Genomic DNA, 27,292 nt, shown 5'->3' with positions numbered 1-27,292 from the left:
CATTCCATACCTTAACAACTCGCTGTGTGAAAAAGTGTGCTCTCATCTCACTTTTGCTTCTTTTGCAAATTACCTTAAACCTGTGCCTTTCGAACAGTTTCTCCCTCTCCACTCTGGGCAGACCCCTCATGGTTTTGTATACCTCTATGAAATCCCATTTTTTTCTCCAGGAAAACAGTCCCAACTTCTCCATTCTACCTTCATAACTGAAGATTCTCATCCCTGAAACCATTCTGCAACTCTTTTCTGCACTTACTCCAATGCCTTCACATCTTCCCAAAATGCGGCACCAGAACTGGATGCAATACTCCACCTGAGGCTGAACTAGTGTCTTATACAAGTTCAACATGACCTCCTTTTCCTTGTACTTTATGTCCCTATTAATAAAGCCTAGAATACTGTATGCTTTTTTAACCAGGCTGTCAACCTGCCCTGCCACCTTCAATGACTTATGTACATATACACCAGGTCCCTATGCTCCTGGATCCCCTTTAGAGTTGTACCCTTTATTTTACATTCTCTTCCTACCAAAATGAATCACTTCACATTTCTCTGCAAAATGAATCATTTCACATTTTTCTGCATTGACTTTCATCTGCCACCTGTCCACCAATCCCATCAACTTGTCTATTTCCTTCTGAAGTTCTACACTATCCACCTCACAGTTCACAATACTTCCAAGCTTCATATCATTTGCAAATTTCAAAATTGTGCCCTGTCTAGGTCATTAATATATAGCAAGTGTCCCAACACTGATCGCTGGGGAACTCCACTGCAAACCTTCCTCCAGCCCGAGAAATACCCATTAACTAGTTGCTGTTTCCTGTCACTCAGCAAATTTTGTATCCATGTTGCTACTTTCCCTTTTATTCCATGAGCTATAACTTTGCTAACAACTCTGTTGTGCGGTCCTGTATCAATTGCCATTTTGAAGTCCAAGTATACCACATTAGCAGCGTTCCCCTCATCAACCCTCGTCTCCTCATCAAAGAACTCCAGCAAGTTAGTTAAACATAATTTTCCCTTAAGGAATCCATGGTGGCCCTCCTTAATTAACCCATGTTTGTCGAAGTGACTATTAATTTTGTCCTGAATAATTGTTTCTAAAAGTCTCCCCACCACAGAAGTTAAACTGACTGGCCTGCAGTTGCTGCGCTTATCTTCACACCATTTTTTGAACAAGGGTGTAACATTTGCAATTATCCAGGCCCCTGGCACCACCCCTGAGTCTAAGGAAGATGAAAATTTATGGCCAATGCCTCCGCAATTTCCACTCTCACTTCTCTCAGTATCCTTTGGATGCATCTCATCTGGTCCTGGTGCATTTTCAACTTTTCGTACAAATAGCCTCTCCACTACCACCTCCTTATCAATTTTAAACCCTGAGACTATAAGACATAGGAGCAGATGTAGGCCATTTGGCCCAACAAGTCTGATCCACCAATCAATGAGATTATGGCTGATCTGATAAGCCTCAACTCCACTTTCCAGCCTTTTCCCCATAAACCCTTGATTCCCTTACTGATTAAAAATCTGTCTATCTCAGCCTTGCATATACTTAACAACCCAGCCTCTACAGCCCCCTGCAGTAAAGTATTCCACAGGTTGACTACCCTCTGAGAGAAGAAATTCCTCCTCATCTCTGTTTTAAATAGGCACCCCCTTACCCTGAGATTATGCCCTCTGATCCTAGACTCTCCCACAAGGCAAAACAGCCTCTCAGCATCTACCCTGTCAAGCCCCCTAAGAATCTTATGGGGAGAATTTTCTCCCTGTCTGGGGGGTCGTGCGGGGGAGGGGTTGGGTGGGTGCAGAGCCGATCGGCGCCCCGGATCAACTGGGCGCCGCCATTTTACGTGGCGGGCCAATTAAGGCACGCCCAGCGTGAAGTGCGCCCAGAAGCGCTGAGTGCTCCCTGTACAGGCGGTGAGGGAGGGGTTGCCTGAATCAGGAGTGTGCTCTTGCGCGCTTGCACACGACAGAGTGCAGAAATCTCCCTGAGGCACCTCTGTGCATCAGGGAGATTAGTTTTAAGTTTAAATAGTCTATTGTGGTGTTGTAAACATTTTTATGACATATCCCCTCACGTGAAACTGTCACATGAGCTGGGACATGTACATTAATTTTAATAAAAACTTTTCTGAAAATTTTAAATCATTCATGAAACCTCATCCCATCTGTGGATGAGGTTCCATGAAAAATCCAAAGGCCGCCTGGGCTCTTTGCCTGCCCGCCAACCTTAAGGTTGGATGGGCAGCTTTCTCAATAGGCTTAATTTGTTCATTAATAACCTTAACAGGCCTTCGACAGTTCGGCGGGCGCGCAGCCAAGTCGGCTGTGCGCCCGCTGAACTGAAAATCTAAATGATGCACGGTGAAGTCGGGATACACGCCTGACGTCACCCCGCGTCATTTTACACTTTGGCGAGCGCGCCTCGACCCTGCTTGCCGAGCCGAAGATTCAACCCTTTATGTTTCAATAAGGTCGCCTCTCATTCTTCTAAACTTCAACTAGTACAGGCCTAACCTACTCAACCTCTCCTCAAAAGAAAATACCTCTATACCCGGGATCAACCTGGTGAACCTTCTCTGGACTGCCTCCAATGCCAGCATATCTTTCCTTAGATAAGGAGACCAAAATCGTTCACAGTATCCTAGGTGTGGGCTGATTAGTGCCTTGTATAGTTTTAGCAAGCCTCCCCTATTTTTATATTCCACTCCCTTTGAAATAAAGGCTAACATTCCGTTTGCCTTCCCTATTACCTGTTGAACTTGTATGTTAACTTTTTGGGATTCATGCACAATGACTCCCAAATCCCTCTGTGCTGCAGACTTCTTCAATCTTTCTCCATATAAATAATATTCAACTCCTCTATTCTTCCTGCCAAAGTGCATGACCTCACATTTTCCCACATTATATTCCATCTGCCAAGTTTTTGCCCACTCACTTAACCTGTCAATATCCCTTTGTAGACTCCTTGTGTCATCCTCACCACTTGCCTTACCACCTATTTTTGTGTCATCCACAAACCTGGCTATAATACATTCACTTCCCTCATCTAATTCATTAATATATATTGAAAATAATTGAGGCCCCAGCACTGATCCCTGTGGCACTCCACTAGTTACAGGTTGCCATCCTGAAAATGCCCCCCTTATCGCAACTCTCTGTCTTCTATTAGCTAGCCAATCCTACATCCATGCTGATATACTACCCCCAACACTATGGAATCTTATCAATGCCTTATGTGCGGCACCTTATTGAATGCCTTTTGGAAATCCAAATATATTACATTTACTGGTTCCCCTTTATCTTTCTGCTTGTTACCTCCTCAAAGAATTCTAATAAATTTGTCAGACATGATTTTCCCTTCATGAAGCCATGCTGACTGCTTGATTATATTATGCATTTCTAAATGCTCTGCTATTACATCCTTTATAATAAACTCTAACATTTTCCCAATGACAGATGTTAAGCTAACTGGCCTATAGTTACCTGTTTTTTGTCTCCCGCCTTTTTTGATTAAGGATGTTACAATGGCAGTTTTCCTTTGGGACTTTTCCAGAATCTAAGGATTCTTTGCAGATTACCACCAGTGCATCCACTATCTCTGTAACTTCCTCGAATATCCTAGGATACAACCCATCATGTCCAGGGGACTTATCAGCATCTAGCCCCGTTGGTTTCCCTAGTACTTTCTCTCTAATGATAGTTATTGTATTTATTTCCTCCCGTCCTCTTGCCCCTTGACTATTTAGTATTTTTGGAATGCTATTAGTATCTTCCACTGTGAAGACTGATGCAAAGTATTTATTCAACTCCTGTGCCATTTCCTGGTTCCCCATTATTATTTCCCCAACTTCATTCTCTAAGGGGCCCCTCTCTTCCTTTTTATATATTTAAAGACGCTCTTACTATCCATTTTTATATTACTTGCTAGTTTACCCTGAAAGTTTATTTTCTCCCTCTTTGGTTTCTTTTAGTCATCTTTTGTTGGTTTTTAAAACTTTCCAAATCCTCTGGCTTACCACTAATCTTTGCCACGTTGTATGTTTTTTTTAAATTTGATACTGTCTTTAACTTCCCTGGTTAATCTTTCTTCTAGTGTCTGAATTACCTCCTCTTTTACCATGGCCTGGGTAGCATCTTCTTCCTTGGTAATAACCGTGTTCCCTCCAAACTGTCTCACCAGCAAAAAGTACACCAAGTATTGTCAGGGGTACATAGATTTATGCACCTATATTTTTCTGATTGGGTCTAAGAATTACTTTGTTGTAACATGGATGTTAAGTTAGTAATATCTGTGATGAGAAGGAGGGTCATTTCTCAATAGTGCGTTCCTGGCACATGAGAATTTGTGGCAAGATGCAGATTTGGCCAAGTGGTCCCTTTATATTTTGTCACACCAGACCATTCTTCAAAATGGGTAGGGAATTTCCAAGTCAGCAATGTGTGAGTCATCAAAGATGATTATTGTGCAATGCTGTGTTTTTCTAGAACATTATGCTTTGTTGAGTCTGCACCAAAGCTCATTTAAAACCGGCTTATCAAGAAGGTTTGAATGTTATAACAAACTTCCTTTTTATGTCATCTAGTTTCAGAATGAATTGTTTCAGGTTGGCTCAATGATTAACACTCTCACCTGTGGATCTGAAAATTATAGATTTAACTCATAGTCCCGAACTTAAACACATTATCAAAGCTGATTCTCCTGTACAGTACTGAGAAGGAGGTATTAAACCAAGATTCGATCCTGCCTGGGCTTGTGGACGTTGAAGTTCCTATGGCGCATGCTCAAAGGCAACCAAGGAGCTTTCCCATTGTTCCTGCCAACATTCCCCCTGCAGCCAACAGCATCAAAAGCTATTAAACTGGCCATTGTTGTTTACAGGGCATTGCTAGCCCAGAATTGGGTGTAATGCATTATATGTCTGGTGAGCAAAGGAGACAAGAAATAACCGCAAATCATACTGATAATGTGGTAAATATACTTCCTGTTTTTAAATACTTCCTGTTTTTAAAAATAAAGAGACCAACAATGTTAACTCACTGAATACCAGTTCATGTGACTCCCTCAAGCATTTCTGTTCATGACCCATAACTATATTAAACATAGTGTTGCATTTTCTCATACAAGAAATGTCTCATTGTTTGTCTTTTTCCTAACAGGGTCTGAATTGTACCATTCAAACTGGTAAGTACAGTTAACATTTTAATATGTCCTTTTATTTGTTGCCAATGCTCACCCTTGAAAGGCCTTCAAATCGGCAGGCAGTTTTGGCCGCATGTTTCAATAAGAATTGTTTGTACAGCTGACCAATTTGATAGATCACTTTAATAATGTAATTTTAAAAATTTCGGTCTGCTGCTCTGCTTTCTAGATTTATGTTTAAGCCCTCATGGAATGGACAGGTGAATCAGTCAATTATTTACTGTTTTAGTAAATGATCATACTGGACAACCCATTGTTTAATAAGTTGAAATGAGCACATCAAGATGATCAGTAGATTGATATATTCCATTTGTTACTATAGTGATAACATTTAATATTAGATGTATAGTTCCAAACTCTTGTGAGAATGCCAACAGGCTCATGGGTGTACCATCATGAACCACAGCTTTTGGGGGACTGTCTGAATAATTAATTCTCAAGTGTGTTTCTTTTGAGAGGTGGAGGCCAAAAACATGAGGCAGAATTATCTCCAGAGCATCTTCACAACTCTCCTGAATTCCACTTCACAGTAGCATTGACAGACCTGTAGCCCTAATTGGAGCATGTCCTTGAGCAATTAGAGGAAATAGAGTAACCTTTCATTCTCCTCCTTTTTTGTGTTCTTTCTGTGAGCTTACCCTGTGCACTCACCATGATGTGCTCTGAGCTGGGACGGCCTTGGAGCAGAGGTAGGGCCATGGGGTTCAATATTTCCACGTGATGTTCCAGAGCCAGTCACCAGTACTTGCACAAAAATGTCGGTGTAACTCTGCCTCCGCTTTTCCACCCATGGAAGAAAAGGGAGGGAACTAGCCTCTGCCTGGTGCCTGTCCAAAATGTGTGGGGGCTGCGGATCGGGCACTCGCAGTGAATGGAATTGTGTGAAATATGTTTTTTCCGCTCTCTTAAAAGCATATTGGAGTCCAAAATGATCAATAGATCAGCTTGCCGCCGCCACCACCACAGATCTTGTTCCATCGGTATTATTGTTATTTCCCTCTTTTTTATTATTAAAACATTCTGTGTGAAAGATTTCTGCAGCAAATTGTCATCAGCTTGAGCCCTCTGATCTGTAGCAGTGATGGACCTTCCAAGTGCTGAACCTGCCCGAAAACTCCCTCATCAAGTTATCATGTTAAATCACACCTTGTACAGAATTTGAACCAGAACATGACAATCATCTTTCCCCCTGACATTATAATAATAAAATTACCATAGTAGCTGATGAATCAAACAAGGTAAATACAGCAACCGTTAACAATTCACAAAGTGACACAGGAGTCATCACATGCATATGTAAGCAGTTTTAATACTGCACACAAGGGATGGTTTAAAATAATATTAAGATGTGTTACATCACTATTATAAATTAACTGCCTTCGTATAGCGCTTTGTTGAATGTTCACCTGGCTTCATGACAGTAGAAAACATTTTGGTACTGGAAAAAGAAGCGCCTTACAGCTACTTTGCATATCTGACATTAGATAAATAATGTAACTATATGCCTGCACCACGAGAGGATGTGCACTGCATTTGTTTCTAGGCCTATTTTTGCACCAGTGCTACACACAAAAAGATTATTCACTTGCTGCACTTAGAGAATGAACTTCCAGCTGGTTATTTTAAATAGTTGAAAAGTAGGCAGCTACAAGCTATCCTCGGCATCATCATCTCGGTTTCCACGAGTGTTGACAACATCCAGCTCTACCTCACCACCATCTCTCTCAGCCCCTCCAATGCCCCTAAATTGCCAGACTGCTTGTCCGACATATGGTACAGGATGAGCAGAAATTCTCTTCAACTAAATGTTGGGAACCAAAAGCCTTTATCTTTCTCCCTGCCACAAACTCTGTTACCTTGCCACAGACCTACTCTCTCTACCTGGCATTAATCTGATGCTGAGCCAGCTTGTTTGCAATCTTGGTGTCATATTTGACATGAGGTGAGCTTCCAACCACATATCCCCACCATCAGTAAGGCCACCTATTTCCACCCACATAACATCACCCAACTCAGCCCTGCCTCAGCTCATTGGCTACTGAAACCCACATACATGCCTTTGTTACCTTTAGAAAAACAAAACTCAGTGAGAAAGATCCATTTGTGGCTTTCTAGGGAAATTAAAGATAGCATTAGATTAATAGAAGAGGCTTATCATATTTCAAAGAATAGAAGTAGGCCTGAAGGTTGGAAGAGTTTTAGAAACATGCAAAGGGCAACCAAAACTCCACACACAATTCAAGGTGTGGTCTCACCAAGGCCCTATACAATTGTCGCAAGACATCTTGTTCTTGTACTCCAGTCGCCTTGCAATAAAGAGCAAAATGCCATTTTCCTTCCTGATTGCTTACTGTATCTGCAGCATGGTAACTTTGTGTTTCTTGTACAATATACAGCCATGTCTCCCTGAATATCAACATTTGTAATGTTCAGACTTTTAAAAAAAATATTCTGCTTTTCTATTCTTACGACCAAAATGAATGATTTCACACTTCCCCACATTATACTCCATCAGTACCAATGACATAAGTAGAAAGAGGGATCAGGTCCTGCAGGCAAAATTTAGAGAGCTGGGGAAGAAACTATCAGGCAGGACCTCAAAGGTAGTAATCTCTGGATCACTCCCAGTGCCATGCAATAGCGAATATAGAAATGGGAGAATAGAGCAGATAAATGGAGAGATGGTGCAGTAGGGATGCCTTTAGTTTCCTGGGACATTGGAACTGGTTCTGGGGGTGATGGGACCTGTGCAGACTGGATAGGTTACACCTGAATAGAGCCGGGACCACTTTCCTTGTGGAGCGATTTGTTGGGAAGGGTTTAAACTAACTTGACGGGTGTGGGCACCAGGAAGTAATGTTAGAGAAGAAAACCAAGATGTACAGGAATTTGGAGAGACAGATATCACTAGAGTAAGAAAGTGGTAAGGTGGGTCAGAGTAAGAAGGAATGTAATAAGATCTGAATTAGATCTATTATGCATGTATGTAAATACACGAAGTGTGGTAAATAAAGTGTGGTGAGCTGCAGGTGTGGATTGCCAGGTGAAAATATAATTTTGTGGCAGTAACAGAGACCTAGCTCAAAAAAGGGCAGGGCTGGGTACTAAATATTCCTGGACAAAAGATGTTCAGGAAAGGTAGAGAAGGAAAGAAAGGAAGAGGGGTAACAATATTGATTAAGGAAAACATTACAGTGTTGGAGGGAAGGGTCTTGGAAGGGTCAAGGGCATAATCTATTTGGTTAGAACTAAGAAACAATAGAAGTACCATTATATTGCTGGATGTATTCCAAAGATTATTCGCAAAGTGGCATGATTTCTTACCACAGGTAGGGTGAGGTGGCAGGCTAGAATGGATATTGATCCTTCCACTGTTGGGCTTGAGCTGATCCACACGCTAGCCATCTAGCCAGCCAAGCTAACCAGTCCTTCATATGATAGATGTCAAGTGGATAATACAATTGAGAGGAGGTTGAATATAGAAGCTGCAGAGTGGAAGTGAAAAAACAAATAAGAGAAGCAAAGAGAGAGTATGAGAAGGGGCTAACTTAAAAGGGAATCTAAAACCCATTTATAGGCATATAAATAGTAAAAAGGTGATAAAAATGGGAGTAAGGCCTAAAAGAGAATTTACACATGGAGGCAGTGGCCATGGTTGAGATGCTAAATGAATACTTTGCATCTTTACCAAGGAAGAACATGCGACCCAAGTCATCATGAAAGAGGGGATAGTTGAGACACTGAATGGGCTAGAAATTTATAAAGAGGAGTTATTAGATAGACCGACTGTACTTGAAGCTGGTAAGTCACCAGAACCAAATGAGAGGCATCTAAGGAAACTAAAGGTGGAAATTACAGAGGCATTGGTAACAACTTTCCTCTTTAGATACAGGCGTGGTGCCACAGGACTGGAAAATTACAAGGACTGAATCTTCCATTCAGCATGCGGGGGCAGGCCCCGAACGCCAACACATAAAATGACATGTGGTGACGTCGGACGTGCATCCCAACGTCACCGCACGTCATTCCGATCTTCAGTTCGGCAGGCGCGCACCAGAGTCTGCTGCGCGCCTGCCGAACTGTCAAAGGCCTATTAAGGCCATTAATCAACTAATTGAGGTACTTGTCAGGGCTGCCCATCCAACCTTAAGATTGGCGGGCAGGCGAAGAGCCCAGGCGGCCTTCGCGTTTTTCATGGAACTTCATCCATGAGCGGGAGGAGGTTTCATGAAGTGTTTATTAATTTAATAAAATGTTTCATGTAAGTTCATAAACATGTCCCAGCTCATATGGCAATGTCACATGAGGGGACATGTCTGAATAATTTAATTTTTTTATTGTTCACATTTTTATGACTTTTCTAAATCTCCTTGAGGCAACTCTGTGCCTCAGGGAGATTTCTGCACTCTTTCGTGCGCAGGCCCTGACTCTCCCTCCTCCCCCCCACCCGCACAGGTAGAGCTGAGCGCCTCCTGGTGCGCGTCACGCTGGGTGGGTCTTAATTGGCCCACCCACACAAAATGGTGGCACCCACCTAGCCTGCCCGTCAGGGAGAAAATTCTCCCCCAAAGGATACACTCCTTTTTGAACGAGGTTGTTAGAATAAGCCCAACAACACCAGGCCAGTCACTTTAACCAAGTTAGTGGGAAAGTTTTTAGAAATGATCATTCAGAACTAGATTAACAGTACTTCCACAAATGTGGATTTTTAAGCAAACCCAGCAAAGATCTGTTAGGGGCAAATCATGCTTAACTAACTTGTGTGAGTTTTTGATGAGGGTTTGGAGAGGGTCGATAAGGGTCATGTGGTTAATGTGGTGCAGATGGACTTCCAAAAAGCATTTGATGAATGCCACATAACAGGCTTATCAGCAAAGTTGGAATAAAAGGACAGTAGCAGTCTGGATACAAAATTGGCTGAGTGACAGGAAACAGAGAATAGTGGTGAACTGGAGGAATGTATAAAGTGGGGTTCTCCAGGATTTGGTGATGGGACCATTGCTTTCCTTGATATATATTACTGACCTAGACTTTGGTGTACAGGACACGATTACAAAATTTGTGCATGATATAAAACTTGGAAGCATTGTGAAACTTAATGCAGAGAAATGTGAAGTGATTCATTTTGGCAGGAAGAACAAGGTGAGGCAATATAAAACAAAGGGGGCATGGAGTACAAAAGCAAGCAAGCTGTATAAAACACTGGTTAAGCTTCAGTTGGAATATTGGGCAGAATTTTCTGCCTGTCAGGCAGGCGGAGTGGGCACGGGCAGGCGGGGACCTGATCAGCGCCCCGATCGGGTTTGTGCCTCCATTTTATGTGGCCGGGCCAATTCAGGTCCACCCAGCGTGACGAACACCCAATTTTTCTTTTCCCACCTATTTCCATTATTTTTAAATGTATTTCCATCCATTGTTTTATCTCTACCTTTTAGCCTATTTCTATCCCTTCCCCCCACCCCATCCTCACTAGGGCTATCTGTACCTTGCTCGTCCTGCTTTCTACCCTTAATGTCACCTATTATCACCTTCCTTAGATAATATCACCACCTTCAACACCTCTTTGTCCTTTTGTTTATGACATCTTTTGGTTATCTCCACCTATCACTGGCCCTCTATCCAGCTCTACCTGTCCCACCCCCCCTTAAACCAGCTTATATTTCACCTCTTTTCTATTTTTACTTAGTTCTGTTGAAGAGTCATATGGACTCGAAATGTTAACTATGTTCCACTCCGCAGATGCTGTCAGACCTGCTGAGTTTTTCCAGGTATTTTTGTTTTTGTTTTGGATTTCCAGCATCCGCAGTTTTTTTGCTTTTATCTTACATTCCCACCAGTTTTCACCATCAGAAAACTTGAATATATTACTCTTGGTCTCTTCGCCTATTCATTCATATAGATTGTAAATAGCAACATTGATCCTTAGGGCACTCCGCCCTCCATGAGAATTACTCTCCTTTGCAATGCACTAATATCATGAGGCATGCCAAATCTAGACTGCCTTGCCACCTGTCGGTAGTAGTTGTCACCGCAGACACACGGAGTGCAGAACTTGTTATTTATTGGCCACAAACCCGCAACACTCACCTCAAGAGATCTTCAGGTTTTGCTATAAATTGAAAGACATTCGCTATTTTTTGAAGGAGAAAGAAAGGGTAGGGAAATTATTTTTTAATTAAAATTAGACCCCTCATGTAAAGCAAAGAAATGAATGGCTTTACCAGATGCTGCTTTGATTTTTTTTTAATCACTTTTGTTGCTGGATACTTTTTAAGCAGGGTCTTCCTCCCTGCTAGGCACAGCAAGTAATTAAGAAGGCTAATTGAATGCTATCCCTTATTGAGAGAGGAATTGAACATGGAATGATGTTATGCTTCAGTTATACAGGGCATTGGTGAGACTGCATCTCGAATACTGTGTGCAGCTTTGGCCTCCTTATTTAAGGAAGGATGTAAATGCATTGGAGGTGGTTCAGAGGAGGTTTACTAAATTGATACCTGGAATGAATGGGTTGTTTTATGAAGAAAGGTTGGACAGATTGGGCTTGTTTCCACTGGAGTTTAGAAGAGTAAAAGGTGACATGATTGAAGTATACAGGATCCTGAATGGTCTTGACAAGGTGGACGTGGAAATTAGGTTTCCCATTGTGGGTAAGTCCAGAACTAGGGGTCACTGTTTTAAAATTAGGGATTGCCCTTGCGGCTTTGGAACACTCTGCCTCATAAGGCGGTGGAGGCAGGGCCATTGAATATTTTTAAGGCAGAGGGAGATAGATTCTCATTAGGCAAGGGAATCAAAGGTCATCGGAGGTAAATGGGAATGTGGAATTCGAAACACAAGCAGATCAGCCATGATCTTATTAAATGGCAGAGCAGGCTCAAGGGGCCGAATGGCCTTTTTCTGCTCTTCTTTATATTCATATTAGTGATATAAGTTACAAGAGAAGATCCCAGAGCAGCTCCAACCAAAACATGCAGGTGATGCAACTTCAAATTTACCTGAGAGACATTCCAAATCTGACTTCAGGAGACTGATGCTGTTGGCTGGGAATGCGGGGCTCTCCTTTTTCTGAGTCATTGTTTAGATGCCTGATTATACTGGATAATGTTATTTTGGAACTAAGTCACATAAAATACACATTCTGTAAAATGTGTCAGGTGTCACAAAAAACGTAGAGTTGTTTTTTATCATTAGAAATGAAGCTGTTCTTTGTTGCATTCTTTATTCCTTTACCCTTTGGCATCCTTTTCACTATGTATGACTTTGAGAGTCTTGCCCTTTTTGGCTCCCACCACAAGTACAGTCAAGGCCTTGTGACGCAGTTTTCACTATCTGCTAATTGTGTACTTTTCTAATTGGCAGAATGATTCAGTCAAGAACAACTGAGTTTCTGACTTGCAAAGTGAGATCCTGTAGATCAGAGATCACATTATGAAGGAAATTATCATATTTTGATAAGTGTAACTATAATTGGTTTATTGGTATCCACAAACTTGCCAGGGTAGAGTGGTCTGCTGGAAGCTTCTGTTTGACTAATTTCAGTGCCTTTCTGTGATCAAATGACTGCAGCACTTGTGATGCATCCCAGCTGTGGCCTGACAGATTGGAGTCAGCGACAGCACAAGTTGTTTTCCCATTATTGTTCCACCCAGGATTGGCAGCTGACCCACGGGCCAGCACCAGTGCCTATCCTGAAATACTGACCAAAGACACAGAAGAGGGTATCTCTGGAAGTCTTCTCCAACCTGTGAGGGGAGGCATGGCCTCCCCTCGGTGCTTCTGTTTAGCAGTTGTGTTCCTAACCTAGTAGTACGGTCAGAAACTGGAGAGTGACTTGTTTCTAAATTAGTTTTTTTTTTCAATTAGAATTGACTAACAAGGTGGGAAAAATATGTTGTATTTTCATCCCCATTCTCATGCTAGGTGGCTGTTTGGATAGCAGTTGGCTAACACCTTCCAAGTGGACACCTTCACCTCCCAAAAAACTGCTAGTAAATGTAGACAAGCAAGAGGATACAACTGGAATCTCAGTACCTGTACTGTCCATCAGGTGGAAATTGGGAACAGATGGTAAGCACACAAAATCAGAAGGTTTTTCTTTGAGGGTGGGTAGATTTTGATGAGTTCCTCCCCTTTTTTTGTCTTGTTGTCTGTTGTTGAAAGGATAGCTGTGTGAAGTGACGATGGACTGTCACTCTTCAGCCATTGCAGCAATTGTTCAGGAGTGATTTTCATCTCCATGAGTGAGGATGGGGGAAGAACTTGTGGATTATTTTGGTGCCTTAAGTTGCAGCAAAATGAACAGGCTGATCCATGAACCCAGAGATATGGACTTTGGTTTTATTTTTTTCTTGATTCATTTTTCAGATAAATATGGAGACATTTTAAAAACATTCTGTACATAAGCATATTTTCCCTGCACCTCTGGGTCTGCTCTACATAAGATTACACAGCACAGAAACAGGCCTTTTGATCAAACTAGTAAATGCCGGAATTTATGTTCCACTCAAGTCTCCTCCAATCTTTCCTCACCTAAATCTATTATCATAACCCTTTATTCCCTTTTCGCTCATACTTGTCTAGCTTCACCTTAAAAGCATCTATACTATTCATTTCAACCACTCACTGTTGTAGCATGTTCCATATTCTCACACTATTTGGGTAAAGAAGTTTCTTCTGACTTCTCTGTTGGATTTCTTGATTACTATCTTATATTGATGGCCTTTACTTCCCAATAACTTAGTGCCTGGTATCCTACCCATCCACCTGCCACTGTAGTTTTTCAGCATTGAAGCTGCAGCTACAGACTTTCTCTTAGGCATTGCCCACACCTCACAAGACCTTGCTCCATTTCTATTGCCCTTTGTTGCAAAGATTGAAGAACTTTAAGCAAAAATTGTATTCAGTGCAAATCAAATTTCCACAATCTGCTGCACTAGTTTAGGAAACCCCGCCGTTGAACTGCTTATGTCCCTAGATTGAATTAATCACCATTGCAAATTTTTGCCAATTATGAGAACATAAAAAATAGGAGCAGGAGTAGGCTATTAACCCCTCAAGCCTGCTCCACCATCCAGTAAGATCGTAACTGATATGATTGTGGCCTTAACATCACTTTGCTGCGTGTCCTCCATAGATCAAAATCTGCCTAATTCAATCTTGAATATATTCAATGACCCAGTCTCCATTGCTTGCTGGGGAAGAGAATTCCATAGGTTAGCACCTTCAGAAGAAATTCCTCCTCATCTCCGTCTTAAATAGGTGACCCCATATTTTGAAAATGTGCTCCCTAGTTCTAGATTCTTATTCTTCCATTATGCTTGATTGTGACGTTCAAAGAGACTCTAAAAACATTAAACTGGTTTTTCTAAGTGGAAGGCCACTAATAGACATGTTTTAAAAACTTTTGAATTTTTTTTGATTTACTGAAAAAGTGACAATTATACTAGATAACTAACAAATGGTTCTGTATAGTTTACTAAAATCATTTTCAGTTATTTAAATTCTGTTGCTTATAGGTGGTGGAATAGACACTGATTAAAATGCTTATAAATCCATTTTCAGCTGTATTAATCAAACTGTACCAAGCTACTCTTAAATGTCTCAAGGAATTTTTAAGTGCTTTTTTAAAAAATTATGTTCACACTGCCCAATTGTGCTGTCTCCTGGCAGATTTTGTGTTCACCAATTTGCAAGATAGCTTGAGTGAAAACTCTTATAGGTGGAAACAAAACACACCTCAAAATGGTAGCTTCAGGTGTAATTTGTACTCTGGTCACTGATTACATCAAGGCAGAAACTCTATCCTGCTGTCTGATTATATCACCCGGTATATCTGAGCTGATTGTGTGGCCATGTGATCAGTTATGTGTGATGCACTTGATGCTGACACTGGACCCAAAACGTGAGGGGAACAAAATTACGAGTGCATTGATGCCTCAACACCATAATGAGTACATATTTCATCCCAGTTTAATAATAGCATCCTTAAACCTCTGCGCTGAATAAAGTTTTGATTTTACTACATATCTTAATCTGTTTGGTACATTTGGGTTTTCCAGCCAGTATAAAGTATTCTCAAGGAGTAGCGATCTCTGTGACAAAACGGAGCAATGGAGAGGAGAAATGTGTTCAATACCGCTTCAATAACATGATAAGCAGCCAAGTAAATCCACAAGGAGAGAAGGTACGTACCACAAAAAGCCCTGTAGATGTTACAACTCAGGCTTTTCCTTATGTTTGCACTTTTCGTAGCTGACCAAGCTTCTATGATCTGAAGCCTGACGGTTGGAAACGCAGTACCAGTCTGTATCGCAGTTTCGGTTTGGGAACTGCTCCCTCGGGCCACCAGAGTTGGGAAAGGTGGAGGCTGAGGGCTATTTGACCACTAAGAACAGACTAGGTCAGGGTTTGGGCCTGTGGAATGGGGAAGGAAGGGATTTGATAGATGCAGCCAAAGCAGATCATGATCCTAAGAAGGGGACCTTTTTGACCACAAATGGGCCACAGCAGACCAGAGTGAGCTGGAATGGACTCTTAAGCAGGTGAAGCAGTAACAGAGCAGGAATCTGTCTAATGAGAGTGGACATTTTTTTAAAGATCAATTTTGCGATTTGTGTGTTGCTAGCAGGCCAGCATTTATTCCCCATCCCTGACACTACTGTCTGGTGTGCTGCTTTCTTCAAACACTGCAGTTGACATAGAAATGTTGTTCCCGCAGTGTTGTTGGGTCAGATATTTCAAGATTTTTACTCAGTGAAGATGAAGAAACTGTGATATCTATCCAAGTTGGGATAATGTGTGACTTGAGGCAGCAACTTCGAGGTGCTGGTGTTCCAGTGCACCTGTTGCCCTTGCCCTTCTAGGTGGTTAAGGTCGTGGGTTTGGGAGCTAAATCCAAATGAACTGTCCGTATGGTCAACCCTGGAACCATCTACAAGGCACATCAGGAGTGTGATGAAATATTCCTCGCTTGCCTGGATGAATGCTACTCCAACAACACTCAAGAAGCTTGACACCATCCAAGAAAAAGCAGCCCACTTGATCGGCACCTCATCAACCAACAGTCACTCCCTCCTCCACCAGTGCAGTGCGTGCCATCTACAAGATGCTTTGCAGCAACTTTCTGAGGCTTCTTTGGCAGCTCCTTCCAAACCTGTGATCTCTATCACCTAGAACAAGGGCAGCAGACACATGGAAGCACCACCACCTGTAAGTTCCCTCCAAGTCACACACAATCCAGACTTGGAACTATATCGCCATTTCTTCATTGTTGCTGGGTCAAAATCCTGAAACGCCCTTCCTAACCACACTGTGGATGTACCTACAGCACATGGACTGCAGTGGTTCAAGAAGGTGGTTCACCTCCACACCCTGCCCAAGGGAAATTATGGATGAGTAACAAATGCTGGCTTTGCCAGTGACACCCACATCCTAGGGACGAATAAAAAAAAATGATTGTAGGATACACTTGCAGCTTAAGTTATGATCCCATGATCTGCTGCATTTTTCAGTCTATCTTTGTGTGTACAGCCAATATTTGGGACAGTTAAAATTTCAGTTTTTCTGGCGACATTGGTAAGTTTTGCTATTCTTCCTGCTTGGCATGTATAACATGCTGAGCAATGAGAGAGTCTTAACTAAGGCAATAGTACTCAAACAGTTAAAGGTGATCTTAGTTGGTTATTCCAAGTCTGGATGTGTAAAGAGTATAGAATCGCTTCTGAAAGCAGTTGATTGTGTGTGTTTTCTTGCAGTGGTCCTTCTCCCTGGAGAGATTTGTGGCAGAACCAGAGCAGACCTACAAGGTGTCTGCATGCAGCTTACCAAGAGCCAACATCAATCAAGATAATGATTGTCTAGCATCCAATTTTACTGTGCCTAGTGCGTCTACCCAGTTGCTAGTGTTGGTGGTGCACTATTACTGGGAAATGTCACCACTTTTGCTTTCTTCTTTTCAAATCCCATATTGTGTCCTTCTTGCACAGATCTTACTGGGTTGTGCATCTCCTGTGGCCAGGTGAACAGCTGAGGCGGCTGCTGAAAGGATGCACATGGTTTGCCGAATAATGATTTGTTGGGAAGTATCTGGCGTGTTCTCACAACCGCACATGGTGCCAGCTGGGAGGAGTTACTGATTTGCATAAGCAATAGATAGTCACTAACAGTTATACTTTAGCGCTTGTGGCATTTCAGCTCCTTCACCCCGTCATGATCTGAACCTCCTGCAAAACACCACTGAATTATGTCAGGATTCACTTTTTAAATAATAAGTTTCGAGATATACAGAAATAAATAAAGAGAAATTCATTTATTCATAATGTTTAATGCTATAAAGTGTTATTGGTGGTGAGACTCTTTGTTTTGATTCTTAACATAAAATTAGAGTAGGCTAATATTCTAGTTAATGGTTAACTCAGTCACTGGGATCAAGGTTATATCTGAAAACATTTTGTGTTCTCATTTTTTCATAGTTTACTTTCTTTCACCTGTCCAGTATAGACCATTTCCAGAGATTTTAGAGGCAGTGTTTGAGTAGATTGGATTTAATGATTTAGAAAATTTGAGAGTAAGTCACTCAGTGACAGGGAAGATTTACATCTATTGTCCAATTTTGTAATAAGTCATTTTGAAAATGCAACTGTGTCATATGAGCACCATCTTTCAGTGTATCTTCTGCATTGTGTTCATGCAAACAAGTTTATCAAATAGGTATGACTGACTGAGAGAAATGAGGAACAGGAATTGAGTGAGAGCACGGACATCTTCATTTCCATTTCTGGGTGATTTATCAGAAGTGAGAAGCTTTGAATGATACTTGATGGGAACAGTCTCACAGATAACAGGAATCCCAGTATAGTCCTTTCAGGCCCAGTTGTGCAGTGAAGCTAGGCAACTAATTCCAGTAAAACACCATTCATTTTTGCATTTTACGAAGTTTCAGAGCAGCTTGTAATTTGCTTTTATCCTGGTAGAGGGCAAGCTAACCTGAACTTTTTCTGTAGGTTGTAAGGATGATCGAATCAAATATACAGAGATCTGCAAACGTAGAGGTAAGTGAAGGTTACTTTAAAGATACACTCAGGCAAATTTCCACTCACTCCCTACTCCCCCTTCCTCCACCTCCTCCCCTTCCACTGCACCCTCTCCCCTTCTCTTCTCCCCATCCCCTACCCTCCCCCTCCTCCTCTCTCCCCCCCTTCACCTCTTCAACCCCTTCCCTTTTCCCTCCCCCTTCCCCTTTTTGCCTCCCCATCCTCTCCTCCTTATCTCCCCCTCATCCCTTCTCTCCCCTTTAGCCATTAAGTGGCCTTTCATTTAAAAATCACAAAGCGCGTGTCATGCCAAAGCTGCACAAGATCAAACCCAGAAATTATCTTGAGGCTGGCGTCCCGACTCAAAATGAAAATCTGGCCCATAGTGTCTGATACACAGTAGTTGGTATTATGCCATGGTTATTGCTTGGCTGAGGATATAGGTCAAATCGGGCAGGGAAAAAAAAAAATGGAAGACATTGGATTTTGCCGATATCACGTATGGTGCCTATGGTTATTTGGCAGATACTATTATCGTGTAAGGTGTTGTTATTTTCCCACTTCTCTCTGCATTTACTGTCAACAGGGAGTATATGGAACCCCAATATCACACACATCGTAAGTGAGATGAGGACAACCATCTTCTTCCAGGCTGGCAAGTACGCCAACAAATACCGTGTCTGTTTGAGTAGTCATGGTTCAGATGGGAAGCTCTGCAACCAACAGTGTATCTTGAAGGTAAAACCTTATGCTGATTTTTTATGTAGCTTTTGTATTTACTTCAACACAATCAGAAGATTTGTTTACAAAGAAAAACATTCAGATGCTCAAATTCTGAAATGGAGAAAGTAAACACTGGATATCCATAACTGGTCAGTCAGTATCTGAAAAGGTGAAACGACTGGTTAGTGTTTCAGATAGAAACCCTTCATCACAACATCAGCCTGTCTTTTCTCTTTCAGGTGCTGTGTATTTTCAGCTATTTTTTCTTTGCAAAAGATTTACTTATTTAGTAGGATCAAAGGTCTAAATTGGTGATTTTTTTTCCCCTACTGTGCTAGTATTACTGATCTTTATTTGATAAGTTAACTTTTGTTTGACAAGTATCGCAGCAGTTGATTCAGTGGGTTTGTTGCACTATATCAGCTCAACAATCTGCTGCCAGTAGATAATAAAATAATATTGAAATGAAGTTACCTCTTAACGCCACAGTAAATATGTAGGTTTAAACAAATGTACAGATTCTTTGATTGCCTATATTTTGTAGGGTTCAGCACAGATATGATATAAAAATAACTTCCAGATTTGTCATGGATAAAGGAATACTCAGACAGTAACACCATACTCCCAATTTAGATTAACAACTTTGAATTCCAAGTTCAACTATTACTAAATTCCTTTTGTTCATTTTAAACAAGTTCCAGCCACCTGTAAGAGAATTAAGGTCAACTGAGAATCCCTTTTTAGGGAAGTGTTTCATGAATAAAGTGTTTGACCCTTTTTGCATTTGGGCACAGGGAGCCAGGATCATCATGGTGACATCATGTACATGTGATTTTATATATTTTCACACAGCATTTATTCCCACTTATTAGGAACAAGAGTAGGCCATTCAGCCCCTCAAGCCTGTTCTGTTACTTAATGAGATCATGGCTAATCTGTAAGGTTTGCTTCTCTTGAAGAGGTGGCTCTTTAAGCAACTTCAGGATGAGTTAACCATGGATTAACCTTTGATTACTTTTGTGGGTCAGCTGGGAATGTGCTAGTGCCTATTACTGGAGCATTATATCCTTTCTCCAGAAAACAGAATGGAACGTCCAGAGGAGACAACAATTCTCTGGAGATACATGAAACTTTCAGTGAAGGATCTTATTCTAACCTTTTTTTTGTAAAAGGAAACTGAACAAAAAGCCAATGTAACCTTTTCAACTGAAAACTGGATGCAAAGCTGCATGGCTTATAATATTGAGGTAAGAAATTTCAGAGCTCCGCTCAAGATTTCTGGTTAAATGTATTGCTTAATCTCTGGAATTTAAGGGTTAAATTGTTTAATTTTACTTGTAATGTAAGACGCTGGAATGCAAACATTGTCGGCATAAAATGTGTCTTTAGTTTGACAAATTCCATGGGTATGTTGCTGTGAAATGTCAATCTGAAATGAAATCCTTTGTAAGGGGACAGCACTTGAATTTGATCACAAATGACAATGACATGGTGGTTCATGGGTTATGATGTCTGGTCTGTCTGTCAAACATTAATTCCAAGTGGTGGGCCCCAAGTTTTTCCTTTTTGGCTTAATAATGAAATGTCTAATATGTTAGAAAATTGTGCATTAACAATTGCAGGCTCATTGGCAGATGCATTTGATACATTTGATGATGTTAAAATGCACCATGACAAATTCTTCCATTTAATGATGCCCAGTGGGATGAATAATGCATCAACAGTGCCACAGTTCATTGAGGAGAGTATGAAGTTATAGATAATCAGTAACACACCAGCAAAATGTGTTACAGCACCACCATATAGCAGTGTGAAATGAAGAGTTCAAACCCAATATAAATCATGTTACTCTGTGTTACAGCCCAACATGTCCCAAGGTGGAGGGAGGAACTAAATTAGTCATTTCCAGTGTATGGTCATGTGTGAACAAGGATCTGACTGCTCTGCAATACATTCCTGTTGCTAAGTTGATTCCTTCAGAGTGACTCTTACTTGCACTGGTCCATATTAGACCATGAGGCTCTTCAGATGTAATAGCTAGCAACACATCAAGAACAAGTTATCTTCACATCTGTATGGTTTATTTTCAAGATGTAGAGACCTAATACTGCATGGGATGCTTTTCAGATGTCATTTGCAAACATGCAGCATGATTCTATGAAACCTAAGAGCGGCACATCTAAGATGCATTTGCTGCCTGTCGCACTTCAAGTGACTGATGTTGGATAGACCCAGTGTGAACTGAGAGCAGGGAACAATCCCAGCACTGGAACAGATGGCCATCAGATACATAGGATAAAAGCACAATACTGCGGATGCTGGAAATCTGAAACAAAAGCAAAAATAAATCTGCAGCCTTTCAATTCATCTCTGTCAACCCAGTTTTGCTTACGCAATTAGACTTTTAGCCTTAAGGAGTCAAACACCCATAGTTTAATTGGTATAATGTTCCTGAGATTATGGGCGGAATTTTACCGATTGGATGGATGGATGGCCCGACATCGGGAGGAAATGCATGTCATCGAATTTTACAGGCAGCAGCCAATTAAGTGGCTGCTGCCGAGGCTACTGTCCTGTTCATGATGACAGCCCATCCCCGAGAATTGCCTGGCCAATCAGAAGGCTAGCAGCCTCGGCAACTCCACCAGGAGTGGTGGTGATTGCAGAGGCACGCTGGAGACCTGCTGCCTTCAGGAAGGATAACAAATCCTTTAAATAAGAGCTGACTGCTGGAGGGGAAAATGCTCTGGGGAAATCACAGGGGCTACCTTCTCTTCCTGCGATCCCCTCTTTGCTTTAAAAACCCTTACCCCCATCAGGTTGCCACTGAGCTGCCTACACTTATCTGGTGGCGTCCACATGCAGTGGGGGATAGATCCAAAGTTGGCAAAATACCAATGGCATGGTAAATTAGCCCTTAGTATGTCCCTTTTTAAGTGTGTAAATTTGAGGGGGGACAACAGCCTTTCCAATTCCAGTCCCCCGATTGGTAAAATCCCTTGATGATGCAACGTGGTCGGGAGCTGATCCAACACAGATCCACGCAATTTTATCTGTCCTCTGCACCCCCCACCTCCCTCCCTGCCCCCGGGGGGGGCCAGTAAAATTCAACCATATAAAGCAACACTTGCTCTGACTTACAACTTGCTCTGAACAAGATTTGCTAGTAATACATTAGAAATGGTATATCTGCATCCACAGATATCACTGCAGACTCTACACTGTTACAGATGTCACACAATTTTATCATACCTTCTCAGCTGGAAATGTAAACTGACAAGCATGTTCTAATTTGCAGAGTTCCAGACCAAAAAAGAATGAGTAAGACTGAATGATCTGTCTTGGATTTTTAATTAATATTTGAAATTTGTGACCTTGAAATGGATACTACCCCACCTTCTAGCAGAACACAATTCTTTGCATTGCATGGTATAACAATAAAATAGTGACTTACCATGAACAATGTCACAGAAGATCAGTTACTAATACACTTGGAACGGTATGCCTATGTTGCATTTTATTAGGTGCAAAATAATCTTAAAATGCAAGTGATACTGAACTGAAACTAACAAAACTATTTCAGTCTGCGAAATGGCTCTACTGGCAAAGAGCAGTGGGCTATCAGGATAACCCCCGTGGAAACTCACCTGTCCTCCAACCCCTTCCCAGTAATCTCTTAATAGAACTAAACCTGTGATTAAAAACCAGTGTATTATCCAAATTACTGTGAGCCACAGGGATACTCTTCAGCACACAAAGGTTTTGTGATTTAAATATCACACTTCAGGTGTCACACAAGCAATTTTCTGGCAACCATTTGGGGGAAAAAAGAAAACCAGTCTGATTGTGAATTAATCTGTTGAGACCAACTAGCTCTAATTTACTTTCAAAAGCTCAGCTATCACAATTTGTGGCTTTAAAGGGACACATCAGTTGCTACAGAGTAATGCATTTCTTGTTATCTGTATATAGACTTTATAGATCTGCTGATTCTGTCAAAGCTTATCATCATGTCGCTTGTAAGTAATTATTGCAATGGGTTTTCTTGCTTTGCTCTCTCCCTAATCCCAAAAATTATTGAGGAACAGTTTTCAGCAAGACTTTAGCTGAATTTTATGACCCTTAACCTTTTTTAAAAACGAAACTAGGAGTTCTCCTATGGTATAAAAACAGAAAATGCTGGAAAAACTCAGCAAGTCCGGGGGCATCTGTGGAGAGAGAAACAGAGTTAATGTGTCAAGTCTGTATGACTCCTCAGAGTTCCCCATAGGAGTTGCTCAGTGATTCAGATCTAAAATTTGCAGTGACTGATGAAAGGCACAAAATTGTCAACATGCTGGATTTGCAAGATAAGGGAGAAACTCGACGCTTTCTAAATTTGTCTTTGATCTCATTGAGATAAATCTGGAGAGCAGTGGGTGCCATTGGACACGCTGATACAGCTCTGTAGTCTATTCCTTTGAACTTTGGCCAGCTTGAACTGGCTGGCCTCTTTGGTTTGTCCACCTTTGCTCCATATCCCTGGAGCCTGTTTTGCCATTCTATTAGATCATAGTTGACTCGTGCCTTAATTCCATTCATCTGCCTTTTTTCCATAACCCTTGATGTCCTTATGCGTTAAAAGTCTGTTGATAATTTCAGTCTGCCAAGCTTTGTCTTTTGGAGAAGCGAGTTGCAGCCTTTCACTACCCTTTGCATGAAAAAATGTTTCTAGATTTCACATCTTGATGTTCTAGCTCAAATTTTAAGATTATGCCCTCTTGTTCTTGACTCCCCACCAAAAGAAATAGTTTCTGTGTCCAAATTTGTCATTTTAAAGACCTTGATTAGATAACCCACTATTAAGCCAGGTTTATGCAACCTTACTTCACAAATTAAAACTTTGAGCCCTGGCTCTTTGAGTCCTGGCTCTGATGAAAGGTCATCCCAACCTGAAAGGTTAATTCTGTTTCTCTCCACAAATGCAGCTTGACCTGCCAAGTATTTCCAGCACTTCTTATTTCAAAGAAGCTTTACGGCTGCTGCAGTTTTATTTATTCTTTCATGGGATGTGGGTGTCACTAGTTAGGCCAGCATTTATTGTCCATCCCTAATTGTCATTGAGAAGGTAGTTGTGAGCCACCTTCTTGAACTGCTGCATGTAGTGTAGGTACATCTACAGTGTTGTTAGGAAGGAAGTTCCAGGATTTTGACACAGCGACAGTGAAGGAACAACGATATATTTCCAAGTCAGGATGCTGTTTGACTTGGAGGGGCATTTACAGCTGGTGGCGTTCCCATGCATCTGTTGCCCTTGTCCACCCAGGTGGTAGAGGTCATGGGTTTTGAAGGTGCTGTTGAAGTAGCCTTGATGAATTGCTGCAGTGCACCTTGTAGATGGTACACACTGCTGCTGCTGTGCATTGGTGGTGAAGGAAGTGAGTGTTTAAGGTGGTGGATGGGGCGCCAATCAAGCAGGCTGCTTTGTCTTGGATGGTGTCAAGCTTCTTAAGTGTCATTGGAGCTGTATTCATCTAGGCAAGTATTCCATCACACTCCTGACTTGTGCCTTGTAGGTTGTGGACAAGTTTTGGGAAGTCAGAATGTATGTTACTTGAATTCCCAGCCTCTGACCTGCACTTGTAGCTACAGTATTTGTATGGCTGGTCCAGTTCAGTTTCTGTCAATGGTAACCTCCAGGAACTTGACAGTGGGGGTTTCAGTGATGGTAAGGCCATTAAATGTCATGGGGAGACAGTTACATTTTCTCATTGGAGCTGATTGTTGCCTGGCACTTGTGTGGCATGGATCTTACTTGCCACTTACCAGCCCAAGGCTAAATATTGTCCCAGCCTTGCTGCATTTAGACAAGGACTCCTTCAGTATCTGAGGAGTCATGAATGATGCTGAACATTGTACAATCATCAGCAAACATCCTCATTTCTGACCTTATAATGGAGGGAAGGTAATTGATGCAACAGCTGAAGATGGTTTGGACTAGAACACTACCCTGAGGGACTCCTGCAACAATGTCTTGGGACTCGAGATGTTTGACCCCCAGCAACCATAACCATCTTCCTTTGTGCTAGGTATGACTCCATGTTATGACCCAACAGTTGGTAAAGCTGAGTTATTCAAAAATCCCAGAGGGAAACTTTAAACAACTGTCATAACCTATATTTTAAGTGGTATGTTTGAGATGCAGCTCTAAATTCAGGAATCAGACCACCAGTTCACGAGAGGTTTTATATTAAACTAAATGAAACATTTTATTAAGTTACAACACATTAAACACATACACATGGCTACAAATTACTACTATCATAACTTAACAAATTTCCAGACTAATCTCCATTAAGGCAACAGCAACCCATAGACTTTGAGCAGACACCAGGCAAATCATTTTCATCTTACAAATTCAAAATGAAGTTGCTTTCACTTTGGTTCCTTTGCAGACACAGTGGCAGGCTTACAGGCTTTGATCTTACATTGCCTCTGCCCTGCGCATACAAAACTGTTATCTGTTATACCCAGCGCACCTTATTGAATGTAAATGCTCATTATGTACCAGCCCCTTTGAACTCCACATCTTCTAACAATAAAACACCTTTCATAGTACCAGATTTATTAGTAATATAAACATATTGCTTGGTCTCTGCTAACTAGGTGCCAGAATTCAGTCCCCTTCTTGAATGCTCTATTCAACAAAATGCAAATGCACTCTACCTCTCGTACATCTTAAAACTACTATACATCAAAGCATCCAGACTAGCTGGCTTTAATCCAATTAAGCAGCACCCACAGACTAACCCTCTTTTTTTAAAAAATAATTTCCAATAACATTATATACATTAATAGCTTCATGACACTCCAACCAGTGGAGAATTTCCCCCTGATTCCCATTGAATTCAGTTGTGGTATCACTCTTTGATGTCACTTGGTCAAAAATTGCCTTGATGTCAAGGGCTATCACTCTCACCTCACCTCTGGAGTTCAGTTCTTTTGTCCATGTTTGGATCAAGGCTGTAATGAGTTCGGGAACTGAGCAACCCTGGCAGAACCCAAAGTGAGTGTCAGTGAGCAGGTTCTTGCTGAGTAAGTGCTGCTTGATCGCACCATCAATGACCGATTCCATCACTTTGTTGACGGTTGAGAGTAGACTGAAAGGGCGGTAATTGGCTGGATTGGATTTGTCCTGCTTTTGTGGACAGGACACACCTGGACACATTTCCACATCATAGATGATAGTGCTATAGCTGTACTGGAACAATTTGGCTAGGGGCCCAGCTTGATTTGAAGCACAAGTCGTAAGTACTATTATCAGAATGTTGTCAGGGCCCATGGCCTTCCAGTATCCAGTGCCTTCAGCTGTTTTTTGATGTCATGTGGAATGAATTGAATTGGCTGAAGACTGGCATCTGTGATGCTGGGGACCTCAGGAGGAGGCTGAGATGGACCCTCCATAGGAACATAGGTGCAGGAGTAGACCATTTGGCCCTTCGAGCCTACTTTACCATTCAATAAGATCATAGCTGACCTGGTTGTAGTCTCAGCTCCACTTTCCTGTCTGCCCCCGTAATCCTTGCCTGCCTTGCTTAACAAAAATCTGCCTAACTCTGCCTTTAATAAATTCAATGCCCAAGCCTCCACTAATTGCTGGGGAAGAGAATTCCACACACCATTGATCCTTTGGGAGAAAAATTTTCTCCTCATCTCTGTCTTAAAAAGGGACTCCTTATTTTTTAACTATGATGCTAGTTTTAATTTCTCCCACAAGAGGAAACATCCACCCTGTCAAGTCCCCTTAGAAACTTATGTTTCAGTAAGGTCACCTCTCATTCTTCTAAACTCCAATGGGTACAGGCCTAACCTATTCAATCTTTCTTCATAAACAACCCCTTCATCTCCGGTATGAGTCCAGTGAACCTTCTCTGAACTGCTTCTAAAGCAATGATACCTCTTTTTTAAATAAAGAGACCAAAACCACACACGCTACCCCAGATGTAGTCTCATCAAAGCCCTGTACAGCTGCAGTAAAACTTCCCTACTTTTATATTCCATTCCTCTTACAATAAACTCCAACATTTCATTTGCCTTCCTAATCACTTGCTGTACCTACATACTGACTTTGACTTGCTGTACCTGCATGCTAACTTTATAACTGCAAATGCTTCAGCCTTTTTCTTTTGCACTGATGTACTGAGCTCTCCCATCATTGAGGATAGGGATATTTTTGAGCCTCCTCCTCCAGTTAGTTGTTTAGTTGTCCACCACCATTCATGACTGGAAGTGGCAGGACTGCGGAGCTAAGATCTGATCCGTTGGTTGTGAGATTACTTAGCTC

At 41.6% G+C, this 27,292-nt stretch overlaps 1 protein-coding gene across 2 annotated transcripts in view; it reads left to right on the top strand.

Annotated features, from left to right (window-relative positions):
• The window catches only part of LOC144696671 (interleukin-17 receptor A-like), a 76,282-nt gene that overhangs the window by 21,949 nt on the left and 27,041 nt on the right, over positions 1–27,292 (top strand). For both annotated transcript variants that reach the window (XM_078568243.1, XM_078568242.1), the window contains exons 2-8: positions 5,170–5,194; positions 13,136–13,282; positions 15,274–15,398; positions 16,969–17,095; positions 18,217–18,264; positions 18,833–18,984; positions 20,142–20,216. In XM_078568243.1, the coding sequence (XP_078424369.1) occupies positions 5,170–5,194; positions 13,136–13,282; positions 15,274–15,398; positions 16,969–17,095; positions 18,217–18,264; positions 18,833–18,984; positions 20,142–20,216 (699 nt within the window). The remainder of the gene's footprint in view (positions 1–5,169; positions 5,195–13,135; positions 13,283–15,273; positions 15,399–16,968; positions 17,096–18,216; positions 18,265–18,832; positions 18,985–20,141; positions 20,217–27,292) is intronic.

The sequence above is a fragment of the Cetorhinus maximus genome, chromosome 22 (genome assembly GCF_964194155.1).
Source record: "Cetorhinus maximus chromosome 22, sCetMax3.hap1.1, whole genome shotgun sequence".
NCBI lineage: Eukaryota > Metazoa > Chordata > Chondrichthyes > Lamniformes > Cetorhinidae > Cetorhinus > Cetorhinus maximus.
Note: the sequence above shows the minus strand (reverse complement) of the source record. Positions and strands in the feature narration are given on the sequence as shown.